General features: G+C 34.5%; 3 protein-coding genes across 3 annotated transcripts; 2 read left to right on the top strand and 1 right to left on the bottom strand.

Moving 5' to 3' along the window:
- Positions 1–661: 661 nt before the first annotated feature.
- Positions 662–1609, bottom strand: LOC111495369 (basic leucine zipper 43-like). Its single transcript, XM_023145374.1, has 2 exons — positions 1128–1609; positions 662–1056 (listed from the first exon to the last, which is right to left on the bottom strand). The coding sequence occupies exons 1-2, from the start codon at positions 1479–1481 to the stop codon at positions 844–846; spliced, it is 567 nt and encodes a 188-aa protein (XP_023001142.1). The 5' UTR covers positions 1482–1609; the 3' UTR covers positions 662–843.
- A 5144-nt stretch (positions 1610–6753) lies between these two features.
- On the top strand, positions 6754–7844 carry LOC111495237 (H/ACA ribonucleoprotein complex subunit 2-like protein). Its single transcript, XM_023145186.1, has 4 exons — positions 6754–6982; positions 7085–7154; positions 7344–7449; positions 7585–7844. Exons 1-4 carry the CDS (start codon positions 6841–6843, stop codon positions 7738–7740), a joined length of 474 nt encoding a protein of 157 aa, XP_023000954.1. The 5' UTR covers positions 6754–6840; the 3' UTR covers positions 7741–7844.
- A 687-nt stretch (positions 7845–8531) lies between these two features.
- LOC111495350 (probable serine/threonine-protein kinase DDB_G0291350) lies at positions 8532–11639 on the top strand. Its single transcript, XM_023145343.1, has 6 exons — positions 8532–9050; positions 9184–9326; positions 9900–10043; positions 10135–10320; positions 10459–10583; positions 11117–11639. The coding sequence occupies exons 1-6, from the start codon at positions 8837–8839 to the stop codon at positions 11367–11369; spliced, it is 1065 nt and encodes a 354-aa protein (XP_023001111.1). The 5' UTR covers positions 8532–8836; the 3' UTR covers positions 11370–11639.
- The last annotated feature ends 397 nt before the right edge of the window (positions 11640–12036 follow it).

Genomic DNA, 12036 nt, shown 5'->3' with positions numbered 1-12036 from the left:
CAAAAATACTTTCCAACCCCTACAAAATTTCAGATTAAAAGGGTTAATATTTTGCTTAAAAAATATTCTTCCCAAAAAAATTAAATAAATTTCAAAAAATACTTTTTTAAATTTTTTTAAAAAATTCAAAAATATATTTACCGTTATATAAGGAGTTGATAAACCATTTTTATTTATATAATAATTAATAATTTTTTTAATTTCCAAAATTGTAGGAGTATTTTTTAAATATATTACAAACCATTAATATATTTTTAAATTAAAAAAGAAGTAATATAGAGTTTTTGACGTAGAACAAAACCCAAATTATCAACGACTTTATAATAGGCAGACACTACTTGCAACATGTTGAGGTAAAATCATCCAATCACATAGTATTGACGCCACTAACCTAAGCTTACCAGGTCTAGTATACCACTTCCAAAACTCAAATCGTGTACACGTTACTTTCTCAACTTCACCTCTTTTTGCCAACACCAACCCTTGATGTTTGATAAGAGCATATGGGCAGGGTACTCGTTCATTCTTCCTTCAAAACTAATGAATGGTGGGTCATGAGGTATCACTTTATTCATAAAGCTTCCTTCAAAACTAATAAATGTTGGGTCATCAGGTATCACATCCAAAGAGGTAAGTAAGCTGATTATTAGCTCAAACCCAATTAGTTTGATCCATTCTTTTAGTATGGCCCACATCATAAAACCATGAACTGTTAAAGAAAAAGTAAAAAGAGAAAGAAAAAGAACCTAAAACCCAATGAAAAGAACCAGAAATCAAATTAGATTAAAAGCAGTGATGATGAAGAAGGATAAAGATCTACAGTATATATATATATAAAGTGGTCTACATATCAGGTTCAGGTCTTCGAGTATTAATGGAGCTCCCAAAAGGCTCATCACAGCTTCTTAATGGCGTCAAGAAATCAGTAAGAATAATCTGAAGAGATGAAACCTTGCGTCTGAGCTCTGCATTCTCATGCAGGATCTGCTGGTTGCATTCCAGTAGCTGTATCAGCTTCTCCGACAGCTGACGGTTCGAACCTTCCAACTGCCCGACCTGAGACCGAACAAAGTCTTAAAATTTTTCGCAACAATATCGAAAAATATCAATCAAACAAACGATCTTGCCTGGTATTGCAACTCCTCGATCTGCTTCTTCTTCCTCATCCTCGACCTCCTCGCCGACTCCCGATTAGATATCATTCTTCTCAGCTTCCGCTCTGCCATCACGCTGAGATGGTGATGGCGGTGCACGTCGAGAGCGGTATCGCAAGACGCGGAATTGGGAGAGGAGAACACATTACTACAATTAGTGTTCATTGAAGGGAACAATATTTCTCTATGGAAACCACATGAACCGTTTGATTCATCTTCCTCATCGCCTTCTCTTCTCATCATCATCTTCAACTCATTAAATGGGTTTTCAGCAAACCCCAAATCTTCATCCATTACACACATACAAATAACAAAGCAAGCAAGCATAAGGGGACATTAAAGAGGCTGATGGGTAACCATTTAGAGCTCCAAAAATTAAGACACTCAAAAAAGAGTGTTATTTCTTAATGGGTAAGTTTTTTTTTTTTATAATATGCTTTTGTGATATCTTCTAATGCACAAAACTTTGGAATAAAATTCACCAATATACAGTATATATAAATGCATGGGGTTGCTTAGAACACATGTTCAACCTCTCATGTCAAAATCAATCACATATATATGACATTGACATATGCCAATATTCTTACCAAAACCATATGAAAATCCGAGATCATAATGTTTTCTTGTAATTTATTTTTACTATAAAGTTTTTAAAACAATATGTTTTCCTTTTAAAACTCCCACCCACTATGCCATATCTTGGATGCATTTAAGGAAGCTTTGTAATTTTTTTTATTTTATGGGACAAAGCTTTAGTGGTTTAATTAATCCATTTTAGTTTGTAAGTATTTTTATTTTGGGATTGAGGTTGATTAATTATTTGAGTATTGGAGAAAATTTTGCTGCTTTGTCCTTAGGGTTTTGGTTAATTATGGTTGCTTCCAACTCAGACCCATCTCTGCAAATTAAACAATTTTGCTCTTAGGCTTATTATAAGCTAGCTTCCATTAACACATGGCCCCTCCCCCAACATTTAATAGTATTATTATTTTTAAGAATCTGTCTCCATTAAAATAAACCTCAAGTTTATATATAGCTAATGAAGGGGGCCCCTTGTAATTATGGCAAAGACTTGGTTTAAGAAGCAATATTATATATATACATATATATATATTAGTTCTAATTAAAATGTCAAATGTTATTTAAATAATCTCATAAGATATTACCGAACGAATTTTAGAGTAATTTCTCATCTCTTCAATCGATGAGGGATCTCACAATTCACCTTCTTTGAGAGCTAGCATTCTTGCTAGCATACAACCCACTAGTAGATATTGTCTTATTTGAGCTTTCCTTATTTTGAGTATATACACATTAAGAAAAGCATAAAAAAAAGAACATGAAAAAAAAAAAAAAAAAGTTTGAGAAAATTATTCTTTTGGCACTAAGAAAATATTTAATGGGTGTGGTTGGGACAATATTAAATCTCACCCTATATGTCTATTTAAAGGCATATAAAATTCCATTTCTATAAATAAAATAAAAAAACAATTAAAACATACCCTTTTTAGCTTAATTAGTAAAATAATTTGAAATTTCCAAAAAGGGATAATGAAAAGCTTAATGGTATTAATTAAGATATTGTGAAATCTTATTGACCCAATAAAAGAGAGATTATGACATTAAACTCATAGCTAAAATTTGAATTTGCGTATGAAAAACGAATCAATATTTTGATTAGTCATATCATTAAGAAGGAATTACTGAAAATGGAAATGATTTATGATATTTTTAGTATGAAATTGATGAGACTTTGATATCTTTATGTGTATTTTTGCAGTAAAACGCCTAAAATGGGGTATTTCCAATGTTATTATATGCTACAAATTACATGCAGTTTAATTAATTATGGGTATAACATATGGTTAGCAAGTGCAATATCTATTATATGCTTTCATATTCTATTTTAATTATGAATTGGGCTTCGTTACAACCAGATGGGCTTTCTAGTTTCTTATTTTCGGCCCATTCACTTTCGACTCCTTATCCAATTTTTTTTCTATAATATTGTTTAAATATCATAACCTCAAAATTAACTCATTTGCTTTTTTAATATAACTAGAATATATATATATATATTTTTTATAGTAAACGGGATGGGGACGAGAAATATAATCGAGTCTTCGGCTCCATTTATCTAGCGAGGAAAAAATGTTTTCCACTCCCTCTTCGATTCCCTATCGGGAATCCCCTCCTTATGAGTAAAATAGACATCTCTAATTGCGACGTGCGTATAACTGACATAGAAGATTGTAGAAAAATTAATGTTCTCAAATTAATTTTTGAAAAGAATAATACTTATTTAGAAAAATTAATTTTTAATGCTCTCAAATCAGTTTCTTTTTAGTAATTTCTTACGAACAACGAGAAAAAGTTGATAATATTAAATATTCGGATATAATAATAAATAAACATTAAACAAAACAAAAAAAAAAACCTACGAACTTTGTTGTCGTTGTTGACTACTTTTGTGGGGCCTATCACACTCCTCAATAAATAAGATTTAAATAGGAAGACTCATAGTCAACGCCAATTTGTTAGGTATTTTCTAGATAATTAAAACCCTAAAAGCAAAATACTTTTTATTCTTTTATTTATTAACTTTATTATAAAATAATTTATTCTATGTCCTTCCAAATTAAAACAATTACATTATATAAATAAATTTAGGTTAATTTCTGATGGGTTTTTTATGTAGAAGCATGGGAGTTGCGATTGTGATCGAATGGCTTAACTCTTTTTCACAATATAAATATTAATTAAACGACAACTATAACCTAACGAAGTCAACTGCATATACTTATTATATTTACTTTAAATTAATAATTTCAACCGTTCATGGGATTAACCTGCTTTTTCAATATCATGCCGATTGAAGTTTCGAATCTCCAATAATTAACGGGTAGAATCTTTCTTGAGATTGAAGTTTCGAATTTCTACATTTGGTGTGATATAATATAAAGCAACAACAATAATCAAAGTGGTCGAAGAAGAAGTATATATATAAATTATGGTACTTAAAAGTAGTAATATGTGATGCTTCTCGTCACAGAAAAGGAAAATACGTAATTTATTCCATCTCTTTTGGTATCAACCGTCCTTTTCCTTTGTTTTATTGTTATCTTTTCTTTCCCTTTTAAACTTCTATTAACCCACCGCCGAGTGACCTAAAACATGAACAGATCCCCACAAGGAAGGGTTTTGTTTGATTGTTGGGGCTATATAAGTATCACAAACATTGGCCAAGTGGGGGGAGACATGGAGAATGGAGAAAGGAAATAACGAAGAAGAAGAAGAATATGATGAGATTCAAAATGGTGAGCGATGGCATTGTCAAGCTCTTTTGGGAAGCCCTCTCAAGAGCAAGAGCCTTCTTTGTCAATGCCAATGCCTATGCCAATGGGCGCTTAGTCCATTCCGAAGAAGCCGGAGCCGCTGAGTACCAATGGCGCCCTGTCACGGCCGTGGAGATGCTTGTGCAGTGGGAAAACATGATGGTCACGTTCTGCATGGGCACTGCCATTGCCATAGCCACTGTCTCTGTTCAAATCCAGACCAAGTTGTCTCCCATGTTCCAATTCCTGTCGGCTGCGTTAATGGGCTGCTTTTGTTTCACCACCTCTGCAAAACTCATCAAGCACCAAAGGGTTTCTCAAATTCTGTATTTCCTTGGTGGGTTTTGCTTCGTCACTGCCTTCTTTATCGCCATTGCCATTCCCTATGCTTTTCACTTCCAAATTCTCACATTGGCTCTCTACCTTGTCTTCTTGTTCATAGCTGCCTTCAGTTTATTAATTGGGTGATTCAGATTGCGTCATCAAATATTAAATCATAAGATCTATCACCATGTCCTAATGTTATTAGATTACTATAAAATGTTCCTTTCACAAGTATTTATGAATCAACATTCTTTATCTGGATAGAATTCTATCTATTGGGAAGAACAATTAAACGTGTGTAGAAACCTCTCCCTAACATACACGTTTTCAAAATTTTGCGAAGAACGGTGATTCTTTAAAAGGGTAAGGGTGTGGAAACCTCTTTCTATCGAGAAGTGTGATTCTTTATAAAGCTTAGCAGACCCATTTTGAAGTCTAAAAGACTAATTTTTTAGAAGGGTAATGGTGTGAAAACCTCTAGAGTCTCTAGAAGCTTGAAAGGGTGATGTCCAATGATTCTTTATTTCAAAAAACTCAAGGAAAAGTCCAAAAAAGACATGTGGCATTCGATAGAGTCAGTGATAAGAGCACATAGGTTTTCAATGCATATACAACCTCAGTCCTATCCATTTTATTAGTTATTTGCTAAATAATTAAAAATTAAAAATTATATTTGTCTATGAACATTTGTTTATATCAATTAATTTTTATAGAATTAAATTAATTTTTATATACTAAAATTGAAAGACTACATTTAATTCCATTTGAAAAGCCTAACTCTTTACTTTACAATATAAATATAAACGACAACCACGACCTAACAAATCAACACCATATTATTTATAATATATACTAAAATAATAATAAATTTTGTAGGAACTTGTAAGTTGGGTGTATCATATCATTTTTTTTTTTTTTTTGTCCTCTTTTGGATGACTTTTACATTTAATATAACCCCATGTAGCTATTTAGCTTTTAAGGTTTTTTTTTGGGATGACGAGATTAAAATATAGTTTTTTTTTTTGGGGCATAATACACTTTTGATCCTTTACGGTCAGTGTCGGTTTGGTTTTTGAAATTAGTCGACTTAGTAGATACGTTGCTAGAAGATAAAAAAGAATAACGAATTAGAGGGTCAAAGCATATTTTAACGATGAACAACCACGTGGAATATTACATGTGTGGTTGGTGACATGGAAATGGCGAATCACATAGGAGTTTGTTTGATTACTTTAGTTGAAAAGTTGGATAGTAATATATTACAAGTCAAGATCCTAATCTAAACATAATGTTTATGACATATTGAGTGGATGATTCAAAGGGCTGCCTTGTCATTTTAAATTTAATTATTTTGACATGTTCCATCACGTATTTGCTGGTCAACGAACCATGGTTAGTGTCAAAAGTAAAATCTGATAGTGGAGTTTGTTTAATTAATTTATAATTCCATGTTATTATGCTTTTTTGATGATAAAAGCAGTTTGAAAAGTTGGGCAATTATCATAATTTAATCGGATAATTATATTAATTATATTACTTTAACATAGCTTTTTTAAAATATAAATACATGGTTCGGATTAAGCTTGGGGTTTGGTTGTAATATATTACAAAGTCAAATTTTAGTAACTTACCTTATTATATACTAACAAGTAGGCCTTCATGACATTTGAGGCTTAAAAATATTCTTAATTTTTTTCAAAATATATATATATTTAACATAGCGACGACGTCGTTTCGAGTTTTAATACTACGCTCCTTGAATTGGAATACAAGATTGCAACGACGACGTTTCGAGTTTCAACGCCTCGGAAGGCCCAAGAAACTGATTTTATTGGGCCTTTAAAGCCCAACTAATCGTATTCATGTGAAGATATTATTGGGCTAAAACGTTTGAGAGGTTCGCACGTGTGAGCTTTTGGCATCCATTCTTACCTTAAACCCTAGTACCGAAGAAGACAGCAATCTCCGTCGTCGTCACAAATTCCTCTCCGGCAGTTCCATTTTGGATACTCTCATCGGAAGCAATGGGGAGTGATAGTGAGGCAGAGAAGTCGCATAAAAAAGACAAAGAAAAGGAGAAGAAGAAGCTGTCGGCTCTTGCACCAATTGCCAAACCCCTTGCCGGCAAGAAGCTCTGCAAGCTCACCCTCAAGCTTGTTCGCAAAGGTATTCCATCTCTCTTCTCTTAACACCGCATTTTTTCTTCATTTTCCTTGATAGATTTAGTTTTTGTTTTGGATGTGAATACACTCGTCATTGTTCTTTCAGCCGCTGAGCATAAGTGCTTGAAGCGAGGGGTAAAGGAGGTGGTCAAAAGCATAAGGCGTGGTCAGAAAGGGTAATTTCTGCTTTGAATCGATCTAGTGTTTATGCTAAAGATAGAACAATGAACAAGGAAGGAGGAGCGAATGATGGAACATAAATTTAATTCCAATATGATCATTTCTGGATGGATTGAAAGCAAAACAAGGCTTTGGAACATCTATAGTTGTAATGTAGTTCATGAAATTCCTTGTACTGTATGCAGATTGTGTGTAATAGCTGGAAACATATCCCCCATTGATGTGATCACTCATGTTCCAATCTTATGTGAAGAGGCAGATATTCGCTACCTATATGTTCCTTCCAAGGAAGTAAGTTTGCACTCATGTGAAGAGGCTGCTAATATCTAGTTCATTTGTATCATTATAAGTTTTGTCAACCAGAATTTGCCATGATTCTTCGTTTCTTCTGATAATGGTAATGATAATGGCGTGTACGTTCTACAGGATCTCGCCAGTGCAGGTTCGACCAAGAGGCCAACATGTTGTGTACTGGTACAGACCAAGCCAAACAAAGGGGAGCTTGGATCAACTGAACAAGAGAAACTCAAGGCTGATTACGATCAAGTTGTTGCAGAAGTATCAGAATTTACTCTTTTCTAAAGAGTAAAGCTTTGTTTTTTTGTAACTTTTCTCAAGCTTTCTTCTCCAAACTTGGTAGTGTACTCTGTTTTACTCTCAAATTTGTTTGGTCCTACGCCACCTTGTGGGAATTCTTTCAAGGGCAAGGGTGGGTAAATTGTTAGTTCAAACAATATGCTCAAAATTTTTGAAAATAAGTTTGCGAATGAAAGAAGATTTAAAAGCAAGCTTATATAACTATAAGCTTACGGGTGAGAGAATTTAACAACTAGTGTGACTGGTCTAGTCGTGATGTTTGGAATTGTTATACAAAATTATGGGAGGAGCTGACAACTAATTGAACCCTTAATACATTTTGAGATGATTCAAGTAGGCCTAGACAACATAAACGATTTGAGGTGGACATGTGGTTACAGACAACATAACTAGGATGAGTATGACTACTTAATCTTAATCTTAAATTTGCTTACTTGTCATAGACATAGTCAGTCTTAATATTACATTAATGTTTGAATTAAAATACTTACTTCGACATTACATTAATACTTAATATTACATTAATATACTCAGTCTTAATATTACATTAATATTAATATTAATGTTTGAATTAAAATAAAAGTAGGATCAAAATGGTGAGAAAATATAACATAGACTTTGTGAATTTGAAACTAAAATTAAGGTGATTAATACTTTATTTAATTAATTAATGAGTTAATACATAATTAGTTTAAGATTAAATAGATTTGTAATTTTTTAAAAAGATTTTATTTTGAATTATTTTTATTAAAAAGAGAGGAAAAATCCTTAAATCTTTTTTGTTGGAACATTGGTGGGAGTGGTAGCGTGGTTGCGTGTGCCAAAAGCGGCGGTGGATCCAGTATGTGAAGTAAACTCGAGCAACTCACCGACGAAGCTTTGCCCCCGCAGGTCAACACCAAGCAATCCTCCTGAAAGAAAGGCTTCATGCCCGATCTATATATTTTAGTCTAACGTAAATCGCACTTTCAGTTCCCGATCCTTTTCAATTCACACGAAATCTGGTCTTCATGGTGCCTTCTTGAAGCTTGATTTCATTTCCAAACAATTTTGAAGCCCTTCGAATCTATATTGCTTGGAAATGGGTTGCTCCTTTTCTGGGTTGAATGCTCTGTACGACGCTGTTAACGGCGGCGGAGACATTTGGATCAACGAAAATCGGTTTAGGATCGTGAGGCAGCTCGGTGAAGGCGGGTTCGCCTTTGTATTTTTGGTCAAAGAGATTATTTCCGACTCGTCTTCTGCCTCCGGCGGCGGTCTTGCCAAGAAATTGAAGGACCCATCTCGTCTTTCTGGTTTGCCTATTTTCCTTAATCTGAGTCCTTCGGAAATGGATTTAAAAATGCTTCAATCTGATCTGGATCTTGAATTTCTTTAAATATGGCTAAAGATGTGGGTTATTTTTCAATGAATTTGATTCTTGCATAGGTGATGGCACTTATGCTTTGAAAAAGGTACTAATTCAGAGCAGTGAGCAATTGGAGCTGGTGAGGGAGGAGATACGTGTTTCGTCGCGTTTTAGTCATCCCAATCTGCTTCCACTTCTTGACCATGCTATAATTTCTGTTAAGGTAGCGCCTTTGTCTGCTTTGAGTTCTAAGTAATTATATTCTCTTTTAGGACAGTACTTTTAGTGTAATAAGAACATTCAGGAGGCTTTGCATAGGTATATGCATATCTATAGATCTTGAAACTTCCCACGTCCAATTATGAAGTAATTTAGTAGTTTTGAATCATTTGATCTCTAGGTTCCTACCAATCAGCTTTGAAGGACGGTGCTAATTCTGTTGAAATTTTTGGAAATGAAATCATAATCACCTTAGTGTCTTCCTTTTAGTGAATATAGCAAAAAGTTTGTCTTCTTTTCTACACTTCTAGTCTGGATTATGGATGAACGGATGGATTAATATGCTGGTTTTTCCTTGGAGATTAGATGTCGTTACGATGTTGCATTGACTACAAAAACTCAGAAACTCGTTCCTCGTTAGGCAACAACCTTTTCATTTTGAAGGGTGTAGTTTCTGATTTATAATAATTTGTTCTTTTAGTATTGGCATTACCATTTAGGCTTCTGGTTCAAGTAATACTTTCTATGAATGGTTTTGTCATTGACTGTGCATAATCTTTCTTTTGTTATGGGGTAGTCATCTACTGAAGGATCTGTGAAACATGAAGCATACTTGTTATTTCCAGTTCATTTGGATGGAACATTACTGGACAATTCCCAGGCCATGAAGGCTAAGAAGGAATTCTTTTCTACATTGGATGTTCTGGAGATATTTTGCCAGGTAATGGCCGTTCGTAGTTTTCACCTTGAGCAGTTTACGTCTTGTGGAATTTTCTCGACTTATTTATGATGAGTATCTGTTCCTGCTGCAGCTTTGCGCAGGGCTTAAGCATATGCACAGTGGTGAATCTCCTTATGCACACAATGATGTGAAACCTGGTAATGTCCTTGTAACTCATAGAAAAGGGAAATCACCTCTTGCAATATTGATGGATTTTGGTAGTGCTCGACCTGCTAGGAGAGAAATTCGTTCTCGTTCGGAGGCACTCCAATTGCAGGTTATTGATTGTTCATCTTTCTTTTCCGATACTAGTAGCAGGATTTTCTTGTATTCTGCAACAATAACCTACAACAGGTTATACCAACTGTAAAATTTCTGAATGAATTTGTTGCACTTCACCTTATTTTCTCTTTAGGAATGGGCATCTGAGCATTGTTCAGCACCTTTCCGAGCACCGGAGCTGTGGGATTGTCCAAGCCATGCAGACATTGATGAGAGAACTGATATTTGGTCCTTGGGATGTACTCTGTATGCAATAATGTGAGTACCCATAATTTTCCTTGGAGATTATTGAATCATATTAATTTTCAGAAACGATGATAATCACGTCGTTAGTTGCTTTCTAGACAGAACTACCTTGTAACGGTCCAAGCCCGCTGCTAGCAAATATTGTTCTGTTTGGACTTTCCCTTTCGAGTTTTCTCTCAAGGTTTTTAAAACGCGTCTACTAGGGAGAAGTTTCCACACCGTTATAAAGAATGGTTCGTTCTCCTACCTACTGATGTGGGATCTCACGTACCCCTTCAGACCAAAAGCTTTTAGTTTGCTGCATCATAAGCTTACAGCCAACCATGAAAAGGGCCATTTAAATGCGGGTTAGCTTATTAAATAGTAATAACCTAGGAAGAAACCGAACCAAATGTTACCCTGAACTCCAATTCAACCAGATCTAGTTGACTTAAAAGCTTCTCGTTTTCGTTTAACGTGTTGTATCATCATCCTTCATCTAATTGGTATGGTTAATTATTTGGAACAAATGCACCAAAACTTCATCACATCATTGATTATTGCAGGTATGGGATGTCTCCTTTTGAGTACGCACTTGGAGAATCTGGTGGAAGCCTTCAATTAGCAATAGTAAATGCACAAATCAAATGGCCAGCGGGGCCTAATCCTCCATATCCTGATGCTCTCCACCAGTTTATAAAATGGATGCTCCAGCCCCAGGCTGCAGTTCGACCTCGGATCGACGATATCATCCTTCATGTTGACAAGTTGATCGCTAAGTTTTCTACTGAGACAAACAGGGCACGAGACAGAAGGTGATAGCCGTACACATTTTCGACAACTTTCGTTCCTCAAACCGTAAGCAGGTACAGTTCGTTATCTGAGATTAGTTTCTCTGTTATCTAGGTGTAGCCAGGAATTATTTTTCCCTTTTTGCCCATAAAAATTCTATCAACCACTCTAAGTTTTCCTCTAGTTTGTAGAACAGTGAATCGAGATTCTATAGACTGGGTCGTGTACTTTCAGGGATTGTTGATTGTTTCATAAAGAACTGCATAATATTGCTCAAAGGATGATCATTCTATACCATATTGGTCCAACTGAGGCCGTAAATTGATACATTTTTATAAGTTTAAAGGTTTAAATTGATGAAATTGAAAGTATATTGTCAAAATTATTACAACAGGCCGAGTTTAGAGCAAATTATTACAACAAAAAAACGTCGCGAAATGGGTGAACTACTACAACAATATTACCTGTATTCAATGATTATATGTTAGGTGACCGTGAAAATTTTCGATCTAAATTTATCTCATATTTTTTGGCGGGAAGGAAATATTGAAAATAAAAAAAGAAAATGAAACTGGCGTCGCCCAGATTCGAACCGGAGACCTTGAGTGATAGTACATTAAATTAGTTAATATATTTTATGTTTTAGATTATTTTCAGTAAAACACAAAAACAATCTTCGTGTATTTATGGACTA

The sequence above is a fragment of the Cucurbita maxima genome, unplaced genomic scaffold, assembly GCF_002738345.1.
Source record: "Cucurbita maxima cultivar Rimu unplaced genomic scaffold, Cmax_1.0 Cma_Scf00021, whole genome shotgun sequence".
Classification (NCBI taxonomy): Eukaryota; Viridiplantae; Streptophyta; class Magnoliopsida; order Cucurbitales; family Cucurbitaceae; genus Cucurbita; species Cucurbita maxima.
Note: the sequence above shows the minus strand (reverse complement) of the source record. Positions and strands in the feature narration are given on the sequence as shown.

Coding starts and splice junctions, on each gene's coding strand:
- LOC111495369 (XM_023145374.1), bottom strand. CDS start 1,481: ATGCTTGCTTGCTTTGTTATTTGTATGTGTGTAATGGATGAAGATTTG. Junction 1,057..1,127: donor TCGAGGAGTTGCAATACCAG/GCAAGATCGTTT, acceptor GTTCGGTCTCAG/GTCGGGCAGTTGGAAGGTTC.
- LOC111495237 (XM_023145186.1), top strand. CDS start 6,841: ATGGGGAGTGATAGTGAGGCAGAGAAGTCGCATAAAAAAGACAAAGAA. Junction 6,983..7,084: donor CCTCAAGCTTGTTCGCAAAG/GTATTCCATCTC, acceptor TTGTTCTTTCAG/CCGCTGAGCATAAGTGCTTG. Junction 7,450..7,584: donor TATATGTTCCTTCCAAGGAA/GTAAGTTTGCAC, acceptor TACGTTCTACAG/GATCTCGCCAGTGCAGGTTC.
- LOC111495350 (XM_023145343.1), top strand. CDS start 8,837: ATGGGTTGCTCCTTTTCTGGGTTGAATGCTCTGTACGACGCTGTTAAC. Junction 10,044..10,134: donor TTCTGGAGATATTTTGCCAG/GTAATGGCCGTT, acceptor TTCCTGCTGCAG/CTTTGCGCAGGGCTTAAGCA. Junction 10,321..10,458: donor CGGAGGCACTCCAATTGCAG/GTTATTGATTGT, acceptor TTTTCTCTTTAG/GAATGGGCATCTGAGCATTG.